Source organism: Megalobrama amblycephala, linkage group LG10, assembly GCF_018812025.1.
Source record: "Megalobrama amblycephala isolate DHTTF-2021 linkage group LG10, ASM1881202v1, whole genome shotgun sequence".
NCBI classification, from domain to species: Eukaryota; Metazoa; Chordata; class Actinopteri; order Cypriniformes; family Xenocyprididae; genus Megalobrama; species Megalobrama amblycephala.
In genome coordinates this window covers 37,061,895-37,088,157 of record NC_063053.1, presented here as the reverse complement: position 1 = coordinate 37,088,157, position 26,263 = coordinate 37,061,895, and the positions used below count along the sequence as shown (strand labels likewise).

The window sequence follows — 26,263 nt, the reverse complement described above, 5'->3', positions numbered from 1 at the left end:
CTCTCTGATTTAGGCATGCCGGTCAGCGTCCACCCCACAGCTCCTCGTGTATGGCAGATACAAAACGGCTCCAGTTTCCACGGTTGCATTCAGAACCTTTACATCAATAATGAGCTACAAGACTTCACCAAAACCCAGATGAAACCTGGCGTGGTGCCCGGATGCGAGCCCTGCCGAAAGATATACTGCCTCCATGGCATCTGCCAACCCAACACCGCCACGGGCCCCGTATGCCACTGCCAGCCCGGATGGAGCGGGCAACACTGTGACCAGCCTTCGGTGAACCCGTGTCTGGGCAGCAAGTCAGTCAAGTTCTTGTAGTGAAGTATGCAGATCGGACTGACACGCAACATGTGATCCTCTAATTCTTTCATTCGCTTTGCACAGGTGTGTCCATGGGAGATGTATTCCAATGGACATGCAGTCGTATCGCTGTGAATGCCAGGAGGGTTTTCATGGTGCCCTGTGCAACCAGCACGAAGAACTCTTCAATCCGTGCAGAAGGCTACAATGCAAACATGGTCACTGTCAGATATCTGACACAGGAGATGCCTACTGTCACTGTGAGGTGGGCTACAGTGGGGAGTTATGCGACAAGGGTAAGAAAACAAATACAAAACGTATGTGAAGCATTCTGTTTCTGATGAGATGACAAAGCATGGGAGAAACAAAACTTTTCAAAACTTTAAATTAATTGAACCAATTATTTCACAAAATGATTCACTGTTTCAAAGTGCTCGAAACGACACAAACTGGTGAGGCCTGCTGGTTCTTGTTATTTTATTAAATATTAGGGCTTGTTTTTGGAGAGCTTGTTTAATCAGGCCAGTATGAGACTATTGACTAAACTTTTTATTATAAAAATGTGTCATTAACTCTTTCCCCACCAGCGTTTACAAAAAAAGTTGCTAGCGCTAGCATTTATACAAAACTTTCATGGCCCCTACAATATTTTGTATTTAAATATTGTTGTATGAATATGTAAACAGTCAATATAACAAAAGAAAGAACAAAGCCTCTGCTTTTAAACAAAAGACTTTTTGTCAAAGACTTGGTCTGGATGGGATTCAGAATGATGGAGTAAATCGAGTCCATCAAAGCTTCACAGTCGTTTCCTCTTCATGGGTTCGACATTTCATCCAGTAACATTAGGCGGTTGTCATTTATATGCTGTTGAATGTTTGATTATCGAGTTAGCTTAATGTGCATAAACAACTTTATCTGCTCCTTCTGTTTTACGCAGATCTTCTTTTTTGCTTGTTTTTGGATCTGGAGAGGCTGTATTATTTCAGAAGATGCATAACAGCACCCTCTACCATATATAAGAGTGAAAACGTGTATTGGCGGAAACACTTGTCAATGGCGGGAAGTGTTGTCATAAGTGATGAAAAATGGCAGGGAAATAGCCAAAAATGTCTAAATTTTTTTACAGCTGATCCGAAATTCAATGCTGAATTGTTTTCTGAAATCACATGACTTTAGCCGTTGATACATTCTCCGAAAAAAATGATTCACAAAGGTTTCGAAGAAAGGGCCCATCACTATGGATAGATCCTTCAGTTTACTGTTAACTCTTTCCCCACCATTGACGGAATTTTCCGTCATTTATGAGACGCTTCCCCACCATTTTTCCCGCTTTTCACAGTTATATGGTAAGGGGGCGCTATTACGCATCTTCTGAAAGAGTAGATAATCTCCAGATCAAAACACAGACAAAAAAAAAGAGCACAAACAAGCAATAAAAGCATTGCTTATGAGATCTTCTTTCTTTTTTTCTGCTTTTTGTTCAAAATGTTGCTTTTTTAATGAAACTTGATAAAAGAATGCATGAAGCTAGAGTAAAAGTTTTTTGTTTGTTTGCTTAAAAGCACAGGCTCTGTTTCTTTCGTTTGATATATTAATAAAGTGACATGACGTGTAGCCAAGTATGGCAAAATGCTCTGCATTTCACCCATCCAAGTGCACACACACAGCAGTGAGTACTGAACACACACCTGGAGCAGTGGGCAGCCATTTTTACTGCGGCACCTGGGGAGTGATTGGGGGTTTGGTACCTTGCTCAAGGACAGCTCAGTTGTGGGTAATGAGAGCACTGTTCATTCAGTCCCCCCACCTACACAGCAAAATCCCCAGAGTTAAATCAACTCTGCTCAGAGAACATATGGCCCCTCTCTACATAGAGTTAAAATAATACAGAAGTTAAAGTTAATAAGATAATATGCTGTTTGTGGTGTTGTTTAATCAGATCTTGAGATATTAAATGTCTTTTATCTTCAGTTGATTTCATCTAAGGCTGTGCTGGGAGTCATTTGCAGTTATTGTGTTTCTCTTCAGTGATTCTGCTTGTTAACAGCAGGTGTTCATCACTAATGCTCAATCATAACTTAATTATCTCATTAACATTAACTCTGCTTCAGTGTTACTTTAACACTATATAGAGAGGGACCATATGTAATCTGAGCACATTGTGTACATTTCCTGCTGAACCCACGACCTTCGGGTTACGACTATTGCATGTTCAGATAATCATCCAACAAAATATAATTTTTTTATGAAAATGATCAAAAATGCTGGTGGTGGCTGGCAACGTTTTTAAAAAACGCTGGCGGGGGAATAGTTAAACGTGTCTTTTGTATGCTATTTGATGCCGTTTCTTCTGTTGTAGAGTCCGAGTGCCACGGGGAGCCAGTGCGGGACTTCTACCAGGTCCAGCGAGGGTACGCCATCTGTCAGACCACACGCATGGTGTCGTGGGTGGAGTGCAGCGGTGCCTGCGACACCGGCTCCTGCTGCGCCAGCCAAAGGATGAAGCGCAGGAAATACACTTTCGAGTGCAGCGACGGCACGTCCTTCAGCGAGGAGGTGGAGAAGACCATCAAGTGTGGCTGCGTGGGGTGCATGTAGAACACAACCACTAGCATCACCACCTCATCACAGTCTGACAGAACCACAGAAAGAGCCATCACAAAAAAAAAAAGGCCAACAGAAAAAGATATCATGTTTCATTGGGTATACAGAGACATACCCCCCCCCCCCCACCCCACCCCCGCCCTTTATATTTCCACCACAGCCTGAAATTTCAACCCCTTTTTGTCCTTTCGTAAGGTCTCAGAAGGGTAAAAGAACACCAACTCTCCTGACAGGAAGGCAAGCGAGATGGACCCTGTCTTGTTTCAGCCCAAAAGCAGGACATTAGTCATGTATTAGAAGAAAATGATGGTCTTTTTGACTCTCTGCAGTGCAGGACGTGTATTTGAGCAGATAAGGCTCCGTAATGGTGATGAAAGGAAGATCCACATTTCCACCATGCCTGAAAAAACTGTATGTATGATATATCTGTGTGGGAGAATACATCCTCAGTGACATGCTGGTAAAATAGAAGGTGTGAAACAAGTACGGCAGGAGAACCACATGCCGTCTAACCAGATATTTCCAATGGTTTTGTGTTACGGGCGGCACACGGGACTCTGTCCCTGCCCCAATTCCACTGCAAATATGACGCCATTAATAAACTACATGGGGGCCAAAAATACCCAGCAGCCTTCCATCTGAACGCGTGAAGAACTCCTGGTGCCATATCGTAGAGTTACCATGTCGGAAGGGAGCCTCTTTAATATTTCGACTTTCGATAGCTCAAGAAACGAAAGTCAAACGAAGGATCCGTTCGATCTATTCCATAGTGTTTGTCATTCCATTACCTCAAACAGAGAACTCAATGACAGAATGTAAGGGAGAGCTGAAATCAAGCGCTAGATAGATCTCATCACACCGTTTTCTAAGATGCATGCTCATTGTCATGTGATGTCTGGATTGTGGTTAATATTAGTACTGCTGAGCAGAAAATAGAACATCGCTTATCGAAACACTGCTAAATATGCAACGCCACTGCAGTTTTTATATATGGGTCAGTGTTGAAACTGTTTGAGGGGTACAATATGACTATGGGTTATGACCACAACACTGTACACACCAAATCTCCCAACAGTAACGACTTCCCAGATTCCGCCATGTTCTCCTTTCGATTCCTACAGTATTACCTCCGCAAGCTACTGCGTTCAAATTGCCATGAACATCGTCCTAGAATTAAAACGCAAACAAGTGCAGTTTGGCTTATTTCGTTTAATTTCGGTGGGTGTTTGTTTTCGCTTTGATTTCCTTTTCCTAACTCCCTAGTCCTTCACTTTATACAGAAATGCTTAACAGATTCTAATATATATTTGTATTTCATTTTGGTATAGTATTTTTATATGTTAAATAATAAATTTGTTTTCAGGATTTTATTATCAAACAGCAGTGTGAAATTTGGTGACGACTTTGGTGTTTTATTCGGTCATTTAATTCACTTGCTTATACAGGCCACAGTGGTTTGAAACTGGCCAAAAGCATAGATAATAATTAGCCTATTAGCCTTATTGTAATATGAGCCAGTGTTGATTGTTTCGGAAGGTTTTTTTCTTTTGTCGTTTTCTTTTTTAATATTGTAAATGTTGTCTTCCATGTGAATACCACATTTAATTCATTTAAAATATCTTTGTGCTTGATTTTGTAATTATTTATTTTAAGACCTGTCCAGATAGAAAGCTGATTTTGAGTTGTGAATAAAGCCAAGAGGAAAAAGAGGTTATTGAGATTAAGGAATTTTTAATAGGGTAATTACATCCAGTCCTCATAATAAAGAGCAAGTCAATAGCCCCGATTGCTACTAGTGTTTTCTGTGCAGACCAAAAGAAAAAATGCTGTTCTTCTTTAGTAAAGTGGTACAATTTGAGAACTACTTGCAGTAATTTAATTCTCCATACATTCATTGTACCACATGGTTGGTGTTTCCATAAAGCAAACATCAACCGGTTTTGTTACTCTACGGTGGATACTTATTGCTCTTATTGTACATTGAGGTACTGGGAACGGAAGCTAATGTGAGTGTCATCGCTAAAGATGTGATCGCTTCAGTGCATACAAATCATTGGAAAGGGTTACAGACTTTTCCTGTAGATGTCATGGTCTGAGTTATCCTTGTGCCAATCACAACCATCGCATCATGAACTCAAGAAACTATTGTGAAAGAAACTGTCGCTGTTGCATATAGAACATTTAAGAGCTCTTGCTGTTTATTCTTCTGATGTTACGTTGATAGTTACATTGACTAACTGCAGTTACTCCGAATGTAAGTAGCGCCACCAAAATGTTTACTGAACTTCCTCCTTTTTCATTCATTAAAATGTGTGATTATACGAGTGTCTACGTCTGCTTTATCAAAACCACAAAGAAATGTTTAAAGCAGCAAAATATTTGGTTCCTGGCACATTTCTCATCAAACCAAACATGTGAGGAACTGGTTGGGGGTGGATGGGGTCTTGAGAAGCAAAACTGAATTATTGATGATTCACTATAAATAAATGCTGTGGTTATTGTAAACATTGGCTTCAACACACATTGCATTTTCTGGATGAAATTACACGGTTGAGAACCAACTTTCACTGCACATTCTTTACTTCATCACTTGTTTACTTTTGGGAAAAGAAAAACATCTGAACAAAATTCATGAAAAACTGACAAAAGACAAAATGCATATACAGCTCAAAACCAGGTTCATTTACATTTTCATCTTTTTTTCCCCCATGACACCAAAAACCATATAAATGGGCTAAGGTCTTCAACACTGGTATATGTAAACTACATTTTAAATGTACTTTTTTGACCTTTAAGTAATGTTTAAAAATATTAAAACAATGCAATTATGTAAGAGTAAGCTGAAAAAAAAAGGCTTTCGTGATTAAACTGGATTAGAGCAGAAACGTTTTAGAAAACCTGTAATCTTGCATAGTTTCCTTTTAGCATCATAAATACAGCTGTTTTAGAACATTTGAGACCATAATTCATATTCATACTCTTCACTATAGAAAATCTACTTGAGAAACAAAAGTGATATAGACAAGTTTCTATGCATAAATCATCATCTCAAAGAAACTGACAAAATGAGGAAGTACAACACTGGTAGACTGTATGAAAATATTAACTACAACATTTTTAAACTTCAGTGCTCTAAAAGAGAAGAGGGAAATTAGTAATTAAGAATACAAGAACAAAGTCAAATTAATTAATGATCATCTTATGAAGAATTTTGGGACAAATGTCTCTCATCTATGTGCAAAAAGAATGAGGCTTTATTTCTTGAGGCAAACTCAATTACTTATAAATACAGATAAGAAAAAAAGGCACATTATTTAGGTTACAAAGCCACTTTAATTAACTAAAATTATTAATTGTTTTAGAATTGTGGATCACTCCTTAAATAATATCTGGTTCAATATTACAAGTTGCTGTAATAATAAGCTATACAATGTAACGGTCAAACAAACATGAGAGTTATTGAGTTAATAACCCATATTTAAAATGCCCCATTAAAAGGGAATCGGAACCTTTATTTATTGACTTGTTTTGACATTAACGGCTCCATCAAGGGAAAAAATATCAATTTTCTGTAACAAACAAATAGATTTCTTAAAGCATATTTGAAAAAAATTTGACACTGTTAAGGTAGAGCTGTCAAGTTCCTTTGTTTCAAAGACCAATCTCTCTCAGATGACAATATATTTAAAACTCTGAAAATGTACTGCCAAGCTTCAAAAATAGCTTCAAAAATAAATTTATCCTTCCAAGAAAGGAACATTCTGAAAAGCATCAGCACCCCTTGTTCTTGTGAAACATTTCTACACGAGTTCTAGTACCTGTACACATATCTCATGGTTTTGAGGTCCTTGTACGTTTTGTTGGAGTGACCAGTGGTTCCAAGCCTCGCTTTGTGGAGGATTTAGGAGAGCCGGCCTGTGAAGAGGTGACTTCCATCTTTCTTTGAGACCTAGTTAACACTTGGTCCTCCAATGCCAGAGGCTTAATGTCCATATCTAAAGATTGTGGTTCTAAATTATTAGGGCCTTTTTGGAGCCCCGATTTCTTTACGTCAACTTTAGTCCCACTTGTTTTCATTTGCTGTGCCTTGTCAGTCCCGGTTTTGAGCAGTATCTGTTTTTTACTCGAGGTGTTAGTCGAGACATGTTCACCTTTCGTCACTTTTTTGAGTGCCTGCAACCTCTTTGGAGAGGCACAGTCTTTGTGACATGGGTTCTTTTTCAAAGCCCGTTCTTTGAGGGCAGAGTTTGCTTTTGCCTTTGCCTTTTTGGAGAGCGAGGAGATCCTTTGGACAACCACAGACTTCGGTCCTTTTCGTGTCTGTAATTTCTGTTTGTTGGCTTTCTTTGGAATTAATGCTGCCTTCAAACGAGCACCTTTAAATGTTTTCTCTTTGCATTTCTTGTTTTGCTGAACCTGAAGTTTCTCACGCATGTTAGAATACTTCCTAAGAATTCGAGCACTTGCTGGATTTTTCGCACTGCCTGCGATCGCACCGAGGCCCTCAGGAGCCTGTGCCGGTGTCACTCCAGCAAGACTCTGCGCCTTTGTAGAGATCCGCGTGGCAGTTGTCGGTTCATGCTTCTCTTTACTCCTCATCGCAGAAATACCCTGACCTAAAGCTTTAGAAAGTAGTCTTTGATTCTTGGGGTTATTCTTCACTGGTGATGCAATAGCAAACTTTTTCAGATGCTTCTTCAACCGTTCGGCCTGGAGGCTAGGAAATATGCCATGAGAGGACCCTGCTCCTGCCGCTGAAGAGTGAAAACACAACTGTGTTTCCGAAGGAAGTCTGGTGTTCACCTTCTTAACAATTACAAGAGATTTTGTTTCGGTTGACTGCAGGAACCACCTGCAGATACTGGGCAAGTCAAAGGGCTTCATGAAAAGCATTTGCACAGGGGAAAACCTCTGTTGTTCTAACGGTCTTGACTTTCGTACTCTGCGTTTGCTTTTCCAGATTTCTTTAAGTCTATCTGCCTTGTTTTTGGGTTTCGGTGCAGGCTGACCCTCCTTGTCCATTTGTACCCAACCTTTGTGCATTTTATCAAATTTTGCATTTAAGTTTGAAATTACCTGCTGGTGTTCTTCTCCCCTTAGTGCCTCCAAAAATTTGGGGGGACTACAAACAACTGGTTCAGTCCTCTGAAAACCAGCTATGCGTAAGGATTCATCTGGCAGATTCAAAGAGCCTCTTATTTGGGCCTCCATATGCTTCTGGTTTTGGATTTTAAGTTTTGAACTCAATGGGCTCTCTTCTGCTTCCCCACTTGAGGATGCTGAAACCTCTCGTTGTCTCGAAGGACGTTTATTTTTACTAGGGGACGTTGTTGAGCCAAACAACTTTTCAGTATTAGATACATTTCCTCTTCTCAACGACATACGCCCTGGGCTCTCTAATCCATCTACAACGGCAGATTTGTTGTGATGGGGAGGTTCTGCAATTAAACTGGCACTGCTTCTTAAGGGCATGTGCGCACTGGTCTCTGTTTTTCTACAGGTACTACTAGACTGTGAACTGATAGATTGTTCACTGATGCAACTCTTAATGGTACTTTTAACAGGAGAATCTCTAGTAACAGTCTGTTTAGTTGTGCTAATAGTCCTGCTTCGTAGAGGCATACGCGTTACTCCCTCGGAAGACGTACACAAATCTTTATTAGTTGCCTGCTCAGTAGCAGGGCTGTTCTTTCTTAAAGACATCTGCCCTTGCTTTTCTGAATGGCCTTCTGTTGGATTGCTCGGTTTGCTACTAAAAGGCCTTTCAGTGTTACTTCTGCTTCTCAAAAGCATATTTTCAGAGCTTGGTGGAGATTTTTTGATGGGTGAACAGTCTGTGCTATCTGACAGTTCAATAGGACTAGTTTCATTTTTAAGTGGCATATTTTCAGAGCTTTCAGAGGCTTGATTGTTCGGTTTGTGGCGTTTTCCACTCTCTGTGGTGGTGGTGGAGGTGGTGCTTACAGTTTCTGGAAGAACCTCAGGTGACAAAACACTTGGCAACTCATCATTCGTTTTGACGCTTGGACTCGGATACTCATCCCTTTCAAAAGTGGTTGCGTTTTTTGATTTTTGTCTTGTTTTGACTGCATGATCCACAACCAGACTATTACAAGGTTTGGCAGCTGGGACCTCCTGGGGGGATTCAAGAATGCCTAGAGCTTTCGTATCATGCTCTTCCTCAAAATGCACATTTGTTTCAGTAGACTGAGTCTTTGGGCTTTCATCATTGGCATGCTCAAGTTCAGATGCAGCACACTTCACAGAGTCTTTCATAACGTCAACGTTGCCTTTTGAACCTCTACTACGCAAACGTCTGTCTGAGGACACTGCATGTTTTGCATTCAGGACTTTTGGGGTATGCGGATCCTTATCATTCTCCTTACATTTTACAAGTGGTTGTACAGTAGAGACTTCAGTCAGGCTGGACACCGCTGAATCCCCTTGATCCGCTGTTTGGGGATTACTTTCAGTGTCATGCAAAACTTGCTCTTGAGAACTTCTATCCTCGTCAGTGTTTTCCTTTATTTCTGATGTCTCAGATTGTTTCTGGACATCTGCTGCAGTCTCGACATCTGTGGGATTTGACATTTCTTGCTCATTTCTTGGTTCCATGTCGACTCCATCAGATGACTCTTTGGCCATGTTGGGGGATACAGGGATCGGTGATGGTTCCAAAGATTTATCCTCACACTCAGCCTTACTTTCTGTACCACATACCACCTCCTCTTCTGGCATGGGTCCAATTTGGGACTCACATCCTTCTTTCTGTACAGCGAGTTCTGTTTCAGTCGTTTCTTTGATTTCTACCATGTCCGGGTCTTCTTCTTGCACTAATGCATTAGGAGCAATGATAGCTTCTGTAATCAAATCTGGTTGCATGGTTAATTCACTCCGTTTACAAGATGGTTCATGGGAAATTTGCTCATTACTTTCAACTTTTCCCGTCTGACTGGTTTCAACCACCAGACCGAGACCAGTTACTTTCACGACATCTCCTGGCATTTCATTCTCCGCTATCTGCTCCGATGAGAATTTCTGAATAACATTTATCATGCAGTCCCCTGCAAAAGGTGCATTTACGAGAGGAACACTGCCAGAATTAGAAAGGGCCTGCTTCGGAGCGACTGAGATGTGCATGTCTGGTATATGAGCTGGACAATTCCCAGTGGAATCAACTATAGATTTACGAGCTAGGGTACGGACAGTTTTTAGCTCCAAGTACTCCTCGACGTACTTGTGCCCTCTTGTGCTCTTCCGAGCATTTTGTCGCGGATGCAATCGATTACGAGACTGAAGCTGACATTCTGTTATTGATTTCCTAATATACACCAAGTCACAATGGCTATCGGTATCATTTATGATACAACTTAAAGAGCCATTACTTTGCCTAAGGCAAGAACCTTTTCTGCTTTTCCTGGCTGTTCTTGGACATATTGGTAAAACTACATTTGATGTCTTTTGAATTGTGTAGGGCTTTACAACAGCATCTTCACTTTGTGCAAAAGAGCTCTTCTGTGTGCATTTTGATAACAGGTCTGCATGATCAGACTCTGCAGCACATGTCGGCAAACATCGCTCGGCACTGGATAGACACTTCACAGAATCGCTACGTTGAATTTGCTGAATGCTTGACCCTAATGATTTTTTGGCTTCCTGATGATCAGTAGTTGTCTTTGTCATGACGACAAATTTGTTTGGAGAACTTTCATCTCCACACTCATCACCTGTTCCACAAGATGAAGACGACAAAACTTCCATCTTGCAAAGGTCTACTGGTTTTTCAGTTGTTACACATGCACCACTGGAAACATCTGCATTTAAAACCTCTCCAGTAGGCTTTTGACTAGTCCTGATAGCAGACGACTCTTGAGACTTAGTAATGCTCACAGGAGCATCCACAGAACATGTCATTTCAGGCCTCGTTTCAAACGATACATTAATGCAGCTGGTTTTCACTTGCTTCTCAGTCAAATTTGGAGTGGCTGCTTGGAAATGGTTGGAAGCAGCCACAGTCTTGACTTCGCTTTGTAAGAAGCCTAATGCATCAACTATTTGGCGCTGGTGATGCAAACAAAGCTTAGACATGAACTGTTCCAAAGTGGACACCGACTGTAGATCTCCTTCTTGGGCAAGACTCAGGTTGGCAGAGTCCCTGAAAGACCATGCAAAAAACCATTAGACGTATATAGACACCATCTCAACCTGATATAATCCTAAAATACATGTCTATGTGATCAGCAAATAATACATATAAACCTGGTCAATAGAGTCCTGATTTCCCTTACCTTTTGACCAAATGTGTAGCCGGGCTGGCATGAACATTAGAATTCCTTAAAGACGCATGGCTTTTGCTGAAATTCTTCTTCGTCGAGAGGTCAAGAACTCCATCTAGAGAGACACAAACCATTCGAAGCTAAATTGAAGAGATTTCATTTAAACTAGTAACTCTTTATATATTCATAATTCTTTTCATTCTAATTCTGCACCTTGCTCAACGTCCTCTACTTTGACCTTTCTCACAGAGAGGTCCAGCGGGGCATCTTGGTCCACCATGATGAACTTGTTTTGAGCAGAAGCTATATTGACAGCAGTGGTTGAAGTGACACAGCTAGTTTTCAGAAAGCTTTGGTCCTTTTTTCCATTGTTTTGCAGGGAGTCCTGAGAGCAGCGTTTGTTTTGTGAGGTATAATACGTAACCAACTCATTAATCATCTGCTGAACGATATCACAGGCCACCACAGGGATGTGCGGATCTGGAATTCTTGGTGTGTATTCTGTTGACGGTTCAATCAGACATGTTAAAATGAATGCAAATGATTTGGCAACATGAGAAAACCCTGATAAATCAGAGTTAATATGGACATGTTGTGAAATGCTTCATAGGGGTAGGCTAAATGCACATGCTAAAACACATGCTAAAACCCACATTAAATGAGTAAAAGTTGCAGATATTCCCATCACTATAATGCACCATGTCTGATCATTCATTATTACACAAATGACAGACCATATGCGGTATACTCACTTTTCCTGTGTAACACTGCATTCAGGAATTCTTCTGACTGCCATTCCAGTCTGGTAATATTAGAAGGATCTTTACCTAATAAAGGTTTTCCTCCACTTTCCACAATTTGTTTGTTGAGTGCAACTACATGTTCCTGTTCATGGGGTAAAAAACAAAACAAGGGTGGAATAAGAATAAGGGTGGAGGTCTTTTACATCTAGGAGACACACATGCAACATGTACTTAATGTATGCAAATACCAAGGAAAAAGAAATTAACATTTAAAAAGCTACAATTGAAACCATTGTGTCCTTTGAGCACATTACTTGAAATGACTGTAGAGTCCATAGTATAGCTAGAGCAAGAAAAACAGGTAAAAAAACCAAAACGGTTCTTCCAAGGTCTTTTGAAATATCAGGAAAGAGGGGGAAAAAAAGTAAATGAACAAAATAAAACTACCTTCACTTTTTCTCGTCTTAAGCAGCAGAAAAGACAATTTTCAGCAAATGACCAATTTGACACACTTGCAGGCTTACAATCTGTGGATCCAAAAGAAGAGGCAAAATTCAACCGTGTGTGCAGGGAAGGGAAAGACCAAACTGTACCGAACACAGAATGCTGCTACTGCTAAAAAGCTACTAGCAGGTTTACATACTAACTAGCAGTCCATTTTTTGTATAAACAGAAAAAGTCAATCAAAAGCCTCCTTATACCAGTGAAATTAATTTTTATTCAAATCCTATAGCACCAGCTCAAAGTCTGACTATTGTTTTGGGTTGCAAAACTTTAAGTTTTGTCCCGTCTCCACCAAATTTGGTTCACATAATCTTCAGCCATTGCCACCATGATCTGAACATACCTGCTAGGTTTGGTGACAGTGCCACCCACTGGTGAGGTGGAAAAAGCAGCAAAATGGCAATGTTTTTCAGCATGTGAATTTCCATTTCTCTTACCCATGTACATTTGTATAATGGATAAAAGCATCTACCATAAATGCTCATAGTGACTAATTCATGCATTATCAGTATGCATGTCCTTTGAGAAACAATAATAATGGCCACCAGAGAGGATTGGGGATTTTGATTTATTTCAATTACCTAAATATTTGAATTAGAATCAGATGGAGATTTACTGCCAAGCATGTTTGCACATGCACACACCACACACAAGGTATTTGTTTTGGTGACAGAAGAAGCTTCCAGTACAAAGACAACAGTACACAGATAGCAAAATAAAAAAATAAAGATATGTGAATTAGAATTGGGCAATGTCTACCAAATTGGCAATCAGACGAAGTCTACAGTGCAACATCACAATGGACGATGACATTGGTATATCAGCACCAAAAATATTCTCGTGGCTTTATAATATTAATATTGAACCACTGTACTCACATGAACGGATTTAAATATGTTTTTAGTACATTAATGGATCTTGAGAGAGGAAATGTCATTGCTGGCTATGCAGGCCTCACTGAGCCATCGGATTTCATCAAAAAATATCTTAATTTGTGTTCTGAAGATGAACGAAGGTCTTACAGGTGTGGAACGGCATGAGGGTGAGTAATTAATGACAGAATTTAAATTTTTGGGTGAATTAACCCTTTAATGTGGCCCGCCTCTGGAGACAGAAAGAACGTGGACATAGCTGAAAGTGCTTGAATGAAGTGTGTTTGGCTTTAGATAAAACTACTAGAGGATATAGTGCCGAAATATCATTACCACTAACGATCCCGAGTGCTTGTGGTGTGATCCACACCGCTGTTTTGATGTGATGTAGCCATGCGCACTTACTAGACTGTCTCATTCTAGTGTTTAATGCTGAGAAGGACTCGAGTCTACAAGCCTCAGAAGGACTGAACTAGGAAGGATGCAGCCTTCGGTTTGAGAAGAACCCAAAGTGATTGTCCGACTTCAGGTCCTGAGAGATGGTGGTGCCCAGAAACCTGAATGACTCCACTTCATGATGAGTGGGAATAATGCTGGGGGGGGGTTTCTCCCGAAGTCCACAATCATCTCCACTGTTTTGAGCATGTTCAGCTCCAGGTTGTTATGACTGCACCAGACAGCCAGCTGTTCAACCTCTTGCCTATATGCAAACTCATCACCATTGTGTATGAGGCCGATGACTTTAGTGTCATCTGCAAACTTCAGGAGCAGTGCAGTTGTGGGTGTAGAGGAAGAAGCGCAGTGGGGTGCCAGTGCTAGATGTTAATTTTCCCAGCCTCACTAGCTGCTGCCTATCTGTCAAAGCTGGTGATCCATTGACAGATGGATCAAATGAGTCCCTGGTTTGTCCAGACATCATGCAGTTCCATGCTGACAGCATCATCCATTGAACCGTTTGCTCAAGCAAACTGCAGGGGGTCCAGCAAGAGTCCAGTGGTATCCTTCAGGTGGGCTAGCGTCAGGCTCTTAAATGACTTCATAACAGATGTTGGAGCAACAGGTCTGTAGTCATTAAGTCCTGTGATTTGGGGTTTCTTTGGGATGGGGATAATGGTGAAGTGTTTGAAGCAGGAAGGGTCTTCACACAGCTCCAGTGATCTGTTAAAGATCTGTGAGATGATGACGGCCAGCTGGTCAGCACAGGTTCAGACAGGCTGATGAAACACCATCTGGACCTGGTGCTTTCCTTCCATTTCCTGAAGACCCCACACATCCTCTTCACTGATCCAAAGTGCAGGGGGAGAGCTAAACATTTAACCCACTTCATAATAGAAAATACCAAGATGTACATTGCATATCTTTATTCAGCCTAAAAATACAGATATTCTCAAAAAAAGCGCTGAATCCAGAAGTCACCATGGAAACAGACCCTGTGAAACACGCATTACTTTATGAGACACAGAACTTGAAGTTTTAATGACTTTAAATGAGCATTACAAACCAGTCTGTGCTCACAAAGATAACTATGCAAGTAGGGCTGCACGATTAATCGCATGCTATTCTCACGCGCATTTCGTCAGTAAAGCCGGTTCCCTGATTACCGCTAAATCACCATCACCTGCTTTCAAATGAAGCGGCATTTAATAGACAGAGCCGTAGGTCACTGAAAAGCCACGCAATATCGCGTTCATATCGCAGATGAATCGCCTGCGATAATGAACGCGATATTGCGTGGCTTGTCCGTGAACTACGGCTCCGTCTATTAAAAGGCGCTCCGTTTAAAAACAGGTGATGGCGATTTAGCGGTAATCAGGGAACCGGCATTACTGACGAAATGCGCGTGAGAATAGCATGCGATTAATCGTGCAGCCCTATATGCAAGTTTAATTTTTTTTAACAAGCCATTTTGCTTTCGCATGCATATGATATACAAAAATAAACATTTGAATGCAGATTCGATGTACAAGATGAGAAACAATTGTTATACTTCATAATGCTTCAAAATCTGTACATTATATACCTTATGTTATAAATATAAGTGTTGGAAATTGGGTGTTTATTTTGACAGCACTGAAAAAAGCATCACACCCCTCCCCAATTTGATGATTAGACAGGAAATATTGAAATCCTTTTTACTGACTATATGGGCCTGTGGACTTGTCACCATGTGTTTTGATCAGAAAACTATCAGATTTGTTAAAACTGTTTAATTTTACTCGCATAAATGTGTATCCGCAAAATGCTGTCATATCGGACTACCGAGAGCCAGTATAACACGCTCACACGCTTATTTCTTTACCATTTTGAGGAGTAAAATGAACACGTGGCTTCGACAAGCAGATGCATTTACACTCCTGGAACACGTCTCAGACCACCTCCTGAAGAGGTTTGAGTGATCGGATTTAGTTAGTTTCGGAGGGCATTTACACAATCGGATCGCTATCAAATCAGAGAAAACACATGAAGTGACCAGGTTTACATACAGTTCTGCTCATAAGTTTACACACCCCTTGCATAATATGCAAAATGTTAATAATTTTAACAAAATAAGAGGGATCATAAAAATTGGGTGTAAACTTTTTAAATTGGATGATGGGTAAATTGTACTTATTTTGTCTTCTGGGAAAAATGCAAGACTTTTATGTAGCTTCTCAATCCATCATGTTTCCTTCTTGAGCATCAGTGAATGTTTTCACCTTTTTGTAATAGTTACCTATGAGTCCCTCAGTCATCCTCAGTGTTAAAAGATGGATCTCAAAATCATACGGTCACAGCTGTTAAAGGATCAAACATGCAGGAGCTGGAGGATTTTTCTGAAGAACATTGGTCAGTTTAACTGCTCAGGACAAACAAGAGACTCATGTACAACCATCACAAAACAATAACGGTCGTAGATCATCCATCCACACACTGTATTAAGAATCAAGGGCATGTAAACTTTGTAACAGGGTTATTTTGTCTTGTGGACTATATGTGCACTATGTTGCCAAAAGAATTGGGACACTCCTCCAAATCATTGAATTCAGGTGTTTCTATCACTTCCATGGCCACAGGTGTATAAATCAAGCACCTAGGCATGCAGACTGCTTCTTTCACAAACATTTGTGAAAGAATGGGTCGCTCTCAGGAGCTCAGTGAATTGAAGCGTGGTACCGTGACAGGTTTCCACCTGTGCAATAAGTCCATTCGTGAGATTTCCTCACTACTAAATATTCCACGGTCTGCTGTTAGTGGTATCAGAACAAAGTGGAAGCAATTGGGAACAACAGCAACTCAGCCATGAAGTGGTGACCATGTGAAATCACAGAGCGGGGTCAGCGCATGCTGAGGCACACAGAAGTCACCAACTTTCTGCAGAGTCAATAGCTACAGACCTCCAAACTTCGTGTGGCCTTCAGATTAGCTCAAGAACAGTGTGTAGAGAGCTTCATGGAATGGGTTTCCATGGCCGAGCAGCTGCATCCAAGCCTTACATCACCAAGTGCAATGCAAAGCGTCGGATGCAGTGGTGTAAAGCACGCCGTCACTGGACTCTAGAGCAGTGGAGACGTGTTCTCTGGTGTGACCAATCACACTTCTCTCTCTGGCGATCCAATGGACGTGTCTGGGTTTGGCGGTTCCAGGAGAACGGTACTTGCCTGACTGCATTGTGCCAAGTTTAAAGTTAGGTGGAGGGGGGATTATGGTGTGGGGTTGTTTTTCAGGGGTTGGGCTTGAACCCTTAGTTCCAGTGAAAGGAACTCTTAATGCTTCAGCACACCAAGACATTTTGGGCAATTTCATGCTCCCAACTTTGTGGGTACAGTTTGGGGATGACCCCTTCCTGTTCCAACATGACTGCGCACCAGTGCACAAAGCAAGGTCCATACAGACATGGATGAGCGAGGTGTGGAGGAATTTGACTGGCCTGCACCTCAACCCGACAGAACACCTTTGGGATGAATTAGAGCGGAGACTGTGAGCCAGACCTTCTCACCAACATCACTGCCTGACCTCACAAATGTGCTTCTAGAAGAATGGTTAAAAATTCCCATAAACACACTCCTAAACCTTGTGGAAAGCCTTCCCAGAAGAGTTGAGGCTGTTATAGCTGCAAAGGGTGGGCCAACTCCATATTAAACCCTACGGATTAAGAATGGGATGTCATAAAAGTTCATGTGCATGTAAAGGCAGGCGTCCCAAAACTTTTGGCAATATAGAGTACGTTATGTGAAATAGCTTATTCAAGACAGAACTAAAAAACAAAAACATGCAATTTTTATAATCCCTCTCATTTTGTTAAAATTATTAACATTTTGCATATTCTGCAAGGGGTATGTAAACTTATGAGCAGGACTGTAGGCCCTTTATTATTATGCATTATCTAAGTTCACAGGTAGTTCATATATTACTGAATTCCTGAGGTAAATTATTCACATTCACAGCTTGTATAAATATGATTTCACTCTGGAGATCCAGCACCACAGGAACCACTGGCATTAATCATCCACAAACCTACCATCCCTAACACAGAAAGAGGTGATGTTGGGAACCCCAGCTCCCCTCTTCCTATCCTACAAACAGTGCTGTCAAAAATAAATACATAAATACGAGACACCCACAAACAGAGGTGTTGGTTTTTGCACAGATCTTTCCTGACATATCAGTTTGTTTTGGCCCATCTGTTTCATCACTCTAGCTATGTTTCCATCCACCTATTTTTTAATGTGTATTTTGGGATATTGCACTAAAAAACAAACAAAAAACGCTGGATGAAAATGGCAAGATGTGCATAAATTCTAAAAATGTTAATTAAAAACTTGTCCGCTGAATTGAGGCGGATAATTTGTTTAATGAACAAACTACGCCGGAGTCAAAGTCTGTCATCAGAATGATTTAATTCCCTCCAGAAGCGTCTCACACGATTGTGTTCCCAAACACCAGCATCCAAACGCAAGATCACATGACAGCGTTTATTGTGTTTCGTCTGTTGCTTTGAGATGAAACTCATTTATGATGGAGGAGAAAAAGAGCCAGATTGAAGCAACTTACATTTTTATTTCTGATATTTTGCACCAATTTCCCAGGAAGTGGCGATTTAGTTCTCCTGAACACATGGGATGGACACGCTGCTGTATTCACAAATGTTTTATGTGATATTCCAAATGGGTTATATACAGAAACTCAAGTCTGCTTGATTTCATGCAACAAAAATGACATCACTGCAGAGTTGGCAGAAGTGCACATTGACTTCGCGAGGCAGTGTGCATCATTTTTTGCGACTTATAGTGCATATTTATATTATATTTAACTTAAAATACTTCATATTTATCTTAATTCTAACTAGGGCTGGGCGATATGGCCAAGAAAGTTATAACGATGACATTTTTCATTAGTCGATATCGATAATTATAACAATGATAAATGTCTAATCTTTATTTCTTTCAAGTTTAAAGGCAGATTTTTGCTCTCGAGTGAATGTTAAGTTAACTGTGACGAACATCTCACAGATTAATTAAAACTGCACATTTCACAGTAGCTTGAGTTGGGATGCAGATGTACATTTTTGTTCGTGAACAACAACAGAAAGATCTGTAAAAATTGTAATAACCTCATTTTTTTAAAGGGCAACATTTTATAGGGTAAAATTTGGTCTTCCATAGTATTTGGATCATGTTAGCCACAGGTAAAACCACACATTGCACCATACTACCATGGTAAAAAGTAACTAGGCTATATGGTTTCTATGGTATTTGATATGAAAAACAGTAGCCTAATGACATTTAGTATAAATACAAATGCACAAAAACTGCTACAACTTAAATACCGCCATTAAATTACTCCTTTAATGTCTACATTAATAATAGAATAAAATTCAATATGAATATCCCACATTTCTGCCACAATCCCATGGTTTCAGTTAGTGTCACTACAGTAAATCATGGTCAGTGTTGATGATTTTTGGATTGAAAAGCCTTCAAACGAGCCGCTCTGTGTCGTTACGTTTTTGGAACGTTTGCCGTTTAATGTCTCTCAGACGCAACAGAAATGTCTGGGCTTATCAGTTATTTTCTCCAGTGCAACAAGCATGCGCAGCATTATTTGCATAGTGCATAAACATTATAATCGAACACCTATTAAACTTTTGTTAAAGTTTTACCAAGGAAAAATATATTGCAATAATTATTGTTTTATCAACCAGCCCTATTTGTATATAGGAAACCTTACCGACCCCAAACTTTTGATCTGTGCACATGATATATTTTTATTTATAATATATATTTTGACATATACTAGTATTATTACTTTTTTTTTCACCTAATTTATATATATATATATATATATATATATATATATATATATATATATATATATATATATATATATATATATATATTAGGGGTGTGACGAGATCTCGTGGCACGAGATCTCGCGAGACTAATATGTGACGAGATTTCTCGTCGAGGCGAAAAGTAGTCTCGTGATGTTGTTGCCATGACAGAGTGTTAGGATGATTAGGAAAGAATATGCCACCGCTTCGTTTACATTACGCATCCACTGTCGTTTTGCTTTGTATTTAAAATAAAAACATTTAATTCAGTTGGATAACGGTCGCCGCCGCTCCATATTTACAGAGTTACGCGCGATCGCTGAAAGTGAAAGTAAACGCGATTTCAACACCCCGCATTTTGAAAGCGGCTCCCTGATGAATACAGATATCTCTCAATATGAAAGCTATTTTAGGCTGGGCAGTGTAGTTGTAACCATCTCTTAGCTCTGTATCAAAGAAAAAAAATTGTCTTATTTGCACTTTGGTGGCACTTATCGTAAAGGGTTACCATACAAAATGAATAACTGTACAGTTTTCTCTTAATCCTATTAAGCACAAACAGTAAGGTTTCATTTGTTAACATTATTTAATGCACTGTGAACTATCATGAACTAACAATGAATGACTATTAACTAACATAAACAAAGATTAATAAATACTGTAGCACATATATTGCTCATTGTTAGTTGATGTTAGTTAATTAATGTTAATAAATGAGACCTTATTGTAAAGTGTTACCATTTTTATTTATACTGTTTTATGATCAGTTTGTGGAAAGGAGTTCAGTTAGGAGGTCAAAAGTTGTAGAAGCTCATAAATCATGTACAGTAAGATCTGAAGAGACTGAAATCATACAGGAGGGAAGTCAGTCAGTTGAGTTTGTGGCAAAACCTTTTACATTACTTGAGTATTGTTGTCTTTTACTGCATATGATAATCCATGCTAAGAAAGTAGAACTGAAATGACATTCATTATGAGATGATTAGTTAAAACATTTCAAATACACTTGCAGAATATTTTTTCTAGTCATGTATTTCGCCATTGAGGATTTCTTAAAAATAGTGTGTAAAAATCTCGTCTCGTCTCGTGAGATACCTGTCTCGTCACACCCCTATATATATATATATATATATATATATATATATATATATATATATATATATATATAAAAACCAAGTCATTGAATGCCACATGACAGATTTGATTCGACTGGACAGTTGAAATATCATTAGTTTCCCAATGAGTAAAAAGCCATGTGAATAGAAATTATTTATAGCATAACGTGTTATACTGTATCTGAATGCTGGACACTAAGTTGTGTTCACTAGAAGTTCGGCAGCTGCGCTACAGAAAGCTGACAGAAACACTGAAGTAAACAGCCGTTGCTATAGAAATGATACACCGTTGATTCTAGTCACATCGGTGTAAACCGGCAGCTTACGCCGTCAAAAGCACATAGGACCCATTATAATTAGTGATTCTGTCTACACTGGATGTGCGGCAAGTCGCCGACAGTAAACGAATGCTGCGTTCTCTTTCTGATGCACTAGATCTGCGCGCTTGTGCTACTGACAACAGGACAAATTCCAGAGCTGAGGAGTATAACGGTTTTTACGATGCATGCCATGCTGATGTGATGTTTTAAGTGGACGTAAACAGTTGGGGGGGGGAACCTGATGCGTAACATTATATTAGTTCAGTGCATTAGATCTTAACATAATAAATGCTGCTGCCTGTGTCATTAATGTTAATCAAACAACAAAAGAAAAGAGGGATTCACTCACTGACCTTGACTGAATCACTTTTGAAGCTTTAATAATAATCTATTTATAATTAATACACTATGCACTAACTATTTTTTACATTGCACTGTTACCTCAGAGAAACTTACCTTTTAAAAGCCTGAGGTCCTCCACAACCTGCGTCCCAAGAAACACTTCCAAGATGTTGTCAAGACCTATTCAGAGGAGAAGAGAGAAACGTTCAGATTCTCAGTTCTCTTCTACTTTAATCGCGATAAATCTCCATTTAACAATGATAATGCACAGAGCGGAAAGAGGGGAGTAAACTCAGAACTCTTTAAAGTCATCATGAAACTTAAGTCGCGCTAGTCTTTTCTTTCTTTCTTACACTCTAAAAAATGCTGGGTTAAAAACAACCCAAGTTGGGTTGAAAATGGACAAACCCAGCAATTGGGTTGTTTTAACCCTGTGGTTGGGTTAAATGTTTGCCCAACCTGCTGGGTAGTTTTATTTAACCCAACTACTGATTAAAAATGACTATATGGCTGGCTTAAAATGAATCCAAAATAGTCAAGTCACCTTTATTTATATAGCGCTTTTTACAATGCAGATTGTGTCAAAGCAGCTTTACATTGATAACTGGTATATAATTTTTCTTTTAAAGAATAGTGTCAATGCAGGCAGATCAAAAGCACTGTTGAATAAATGTCAAGAATACTGTTTATACAGTTGAATACTGAATATCAAATGTCAAGTCAAATTAAATTAAATTAGGACTGCACGATTAATCGTATTTTATCACGATAACGATATCTGCTTCTCTCGATTGATTTTAAATAATCGTCACGATATTGGCCCGCTCTATGAAAATGAACATAATTTGGAAATATTGGAAGTAATATTAGGAGTTTCGTTGTTTTATCTTTTGAAGTTCCTAAAGGTTTCACCAGTTTTCATAATGTTGATCAGCTAGAAATGATTGTTCTTTGCTTTACAAATTTGCCGGGCAATTTGAATCTGGTTTGTCTTATTGCAAACGAATTTTGTTGCTTTAAAATCTAATGTGAATACATATTACAAAGCGCTCACCAAAACCATGTTTTGTATTGATTTACCATCTAACGAAGTTATCATAGTTGGTTAAATTAAGTCGTTGTGCCACCTACAGGCCTTTTGGGTGAATTGTAGGTTGGTAAAGAACTTGCAAAATAGCCATAATTACATTACTCTTTTTGATAGAATAAACGTGTAAATAGGTGAGAAATTAAAAATCAGACACATAATTACTAGAGGCAACAATAATAATCAAAAGGTGTACATTTATTAATAAGCAATTTAATAAATGTTGATTGTTTATTATTCATTATCTTATTAATAAATGCTCATTTATTAAACATATTAATAAATGTTAATTTCCAGCATATTTTGGGTTCATTTTAAGCAAGCAATACAGTAATTTTTATACAACAGTTGAGTTAAATAAAACTACCCAGCACGTTGGGCAAACATTTAACCCAACCACTGGGTTAAAACAACCCAATTGCTGGGTTTGTCCATTTTCAACCCAACTTGGGTTGTTTTTAACCCAGCATTTTTTAGAGTGTACTGTGAAACGCTTCATGAACAACAACAAATGTAGGGCGGGGCTTGATTTTGTTTGTAGGGAATTAATTGGCTAGATGTCTTTTGCTATTGGTGGATCTCATGTGAGTGACAGGTTGCCCCGCCCTCATCATCAGAGAAGAGATGCTGCAAGAGGGAGGAGAAGATATTCTGATTCAAGAACATGAATTTAACACAATGATGATGTGCAGTGATAAATCTTGATGTTGAGATGTTGTTGCGTGGGAAAGGAGGAGGCATATTTAATGTCTTTAATAAATAAACATTGCAATTTTCCATTAAAAAAAACAAAACACATATTGTCCATTTTGATTTCATGGTGACTTAAAGGAATGATATGAGCGGCAGTAACCAGCCAGTCGAGATCACTGTGTGACGGCTTTTAAAAATCACAAACATCGTAAAATGTTGATAATGCATATTAAAATCATAAGAACAGATAAACGGAGATAAATAAATGTAACTGATTGGAGTGAGAAGGACTTTTGGAAAGATGTGCTCAAAGAGAGTTCAATAATAGTCAGTAGGGCTGGACGATTTTTTTCTGAATTTTTCGATTAATTCGTATTTAATGTTTTGCCTCAATTTTATTATTTTTAAATCGAGAAATCGCATTTATCAAAAATGTTAGCAAACATTACAATTAGACATGTTGACAATACAGCGATGATAACTGTTAAGAGAAGAAAATGATCCGAACACATCTGATTAACCGCTCTCGTGTGACGCTCTGTGAACGCAGAACACGTCGCTCGTCAGAAATGAACAAAAAACGATACGCAGGCAGTGGAAAGGGGAAAAAAGCAAAGTTATAAGACGCGAGTTTAACTTTTTAACTTGACGCCGAGCTTTCAGAATGCCGTTTCATGGGTGAGACGCTGCAAAAGATGTGAGACACGAGTGCAACAGCCAAACATAAAAACAACAGGAAAAATAGCTCAACCTGTAAAGAACTACAGCATGTGTGATATTTCATGTTTGCATGACGGTGCATGAGGCTGAAATGTGCTGGTATTTTCTGTTTTCACAAAACATTTACTTTAATGATACACTATTACTGGTGTTATTTATTGCTATTACTTTTTGGCTTAGAAATATTTAGCATTTTTCTTATTTTATATTAATTCTGAGTATATAGGATATGTTTAAGATAAGTTTGTTCAACATTTGCCTTCATATTTAATGCATCTTTTCTGCAATGATCACTTCAGGTGTGCTGCTCTTGGAATATAACTTTTTTAATCAGATGGTTAATAAAGACAATGTTACTTGAATTATATTGTAGTTACGTTTTTAAGATGACTAGTTAATCCATATCACCCAACAAGCATGAAATGAAAAATCACCCTATATTCTCTAAATGCATGTTATTCATCTTAAATCAAATGATTCCTCCATGCATACCTTTAATTTTTATTTTATTTTGTTTATTTTGAGCTTGAAATGTTTAACCAAAATGTCATAACCAGATGATCCAGTGAAGGAACGGTCTTCTCTCTGGTGAAGTATGCAGGACTTTTACAATAGAGTCGTCCATTTAATCCCTACCTTTCCAATCAACTGCAAGCTCGCATCAACTTGAGTGCTACGCCCACATCTCAACATCCAATCAACAAACGATGGATGGAAAAAAAAGTTTTCTTTTTCCTATAATACCGCTGGGTCTCATTTCAAAGACTGCACCCTCCAGAGGACACATACATCAAGGCTGCCTCAATTCAGATAAGTTATACATTATATTTCAGATGTATATTATAGACTTCCAGAGGGCGCTGCCTTCGAAATGAGACCGGATATACGTCACAATATGGAAGAAATGATCTATTACTGCCACTTCATGTCAACTTTAATAGCAGCTGGCATTTGTTTGGCCACCATGAGCAGTTAATAATATAATATAATGCATAAACAGTTGGTAATAAATATAAAGAAGAATGAACACATAATGACTAATGATCCAGGACAGATCATCATCATCGCTTCCTCCCAGTAATTCAGTGTAAATTTGCATGTGCACAATAGTTTGCTGGAATAGCAGGTCACATGACCTGTCAGCTGCCAGTCAGTTTGTTGTTTATCATGATGTACAAACAGGAACAATGGTACAATTTTAAAAGAGAGTATCTGCAAAATAAAGTTTTACACTTTACTTGTTGCGGTTGTTAATGAAGTAAATTAATAACTCAAGATCAGTGCTTCACATTGAGAAGAGACAAAAATTAGTAACTGCACTTATTTATGAAATAACATAGTAATTTATGATTATTACACATAATTATTTTGTCCCATCACAGGCAATTCCAATGATCAAAAGTTCGGGAACCTCGAGAATAAGCATTTATTTATTTAGCAAAATATATAGTTTTGTATAAAACAAATGTTAAGTTCAGTACATTAGCTTTACAGTTCTGCAGCGCTGACGTCTGCTCATCTGTCAATCAGGCTCATGCACAACTGCAAATGAACGCGCATTTTAAAAAACAACTTTCAGACGGTCGTGAGCGCGCACTGAGCTAGAGGTACATTTAACTCTGTATGAATTACACTATCGCGACGAGAAACTGCGTTAATGCATCACAGGTAAACGACAGCTCGTCGCGTGTGTGATCTGTAATGATTACTTGATCACTGAAAGCCAAAGATTAACGGGGCTTGATCCGATCGTGAAGGTTAGCGTTAGCATGCTAACTGCAGGAATTAGAGCCCACATTTCTATTAAACTAACGTGAACAAACAATGAAAATAGAGTTTTCTGCAGAGTGTGCTGCTCTTACCCACACAGTGAATGAATTCAGACCTCCAGCAGTCCGCGTCCTGGCGAATAAAGAACCTCTCAGTCGTGCACAGCCGCTTCGTACACGGACTCGCCATTTTCTACTGTGAATAAACACGGGAACGCGCACGTTCACCGATAGCGCAAACACGCGTCGCTTCGGCATGTGACGTCATGACGTTCTCTTTTTCTGCGGTCGATGGACTGACAGCGCCACCTGCTGTATGCTGTGGACATCGTGTTATTAATTAATATGAATTATTATTGCCACAGCCCTGTAATTCACTCGATCCTCTAAAGGGTTAGTTCACCCAAAAATGAAAATAATGTAATTAATTACTCACCCCCTCATGCCGTTCCACACCCGTAAGACCTTCGTTAATCTTCAGAGCACAAATTAAGATATTTTTGATGAAATCCGATGGCTCCGTGAAGCCTGCATAGCCAGCAATGACACTTCCTCTCTCAAGATCCATTAATGTACTAAAAACATATTTAAATCATTTCACG

At 39.2% G+C, this 26,263-nt stretch overlaps 2 protein-coding genes across 4 annotated transcripts in view; one reads left to right on the top strand and one right to left on the bottom strand.

Annotated features, from left to right (window-relative positions):
- Positions 1-5,231, top strand: part of slit1a (slit homolog 1a (Drosophila)) — a 100,960-nt gene extending 95,729 nt beyond the window's left edge. The window contains exons 36-38 of the mRNA XM_048205990.1: positions 14-302; positions 388-599; positions 2,666-5,231. Of these exons, the coding sequence (XP_048061947.1) occupies positions 14-302; positions 388-599; positions 2,666-2,904 (740 nt within the window). The 3' untranslated portion in view covers positions 2,905-5,231. The remainder of the gene's footprint in view (positions 1-13; positions 303-387; positions 600-2,665) is intronic.
- A 241-nt stretch (positions 5,232-5,472) lies between these two features.
- wu:fc17b08 lies at positions 5,473-25,907 on the bottom strand. Of its 3 annotated transcripts, XM_048205987.1 has the most exons (7): positions 25,755-25,907; positions 21,507-21,572; positions 12,377-12,456; positions 11,939-12,071; positions 11,400-11,687; positions 11,199-11,301; positions 5,473-11,065 (listed from the first exon to the last, which is right to left on the bottom strand). In XM_048205987.1, exons 1-7 carry the CDS (start codon positions 25,849-25,851, stop codon positions 6,742-6,744), a joined length of 5,091 nt encoding a protein of 1,696 aa, XP_048061944.1. In that variant the 5' UTR covers positions 25,852-25,907; the 3' UTR covers positions 5,473-6,741. The 3 variants fall into 3 exon arrangements, with proteins under 3 accessions (XP_048061944.1, XP_048061946.1, XP_048061945.1); XM_048205989.1 differs by lacking the exon at positions 12,377-12,456 and having other exon boundaries at positions 25,759-25,876; XM_048205988.1 differs by lacking the exon at positions 12,377-12,456 and having other exon boundaries at positions 25,755-25,830.
- Positions 25,908-26,263: the final 356 nt, after the last annotated feature.

Coding starts and splice junctions, on each gene's coding strand:
- wu:fc17b08 (XM_048205987.1), bottom strand. CDS start 25,851: ATGGCGAGTCCGTGTACGAAGCGGCTGTGCACGACTGAGAGGTTCTTT. Junction 12,072..12,376: donor TAAGACGAGAAAAAGTGAAG/GTAGTTTTATTT, acceptor CCCCATGAACAG/GAACATGTAGTTGCACTCAA. Junction 11,688..11,938: donor TGCAGTGTTACACAGGAAAA/GTGAGTATACCG, acceptor AACCGTCAACAG/AATACACACCAAGAATTCCA.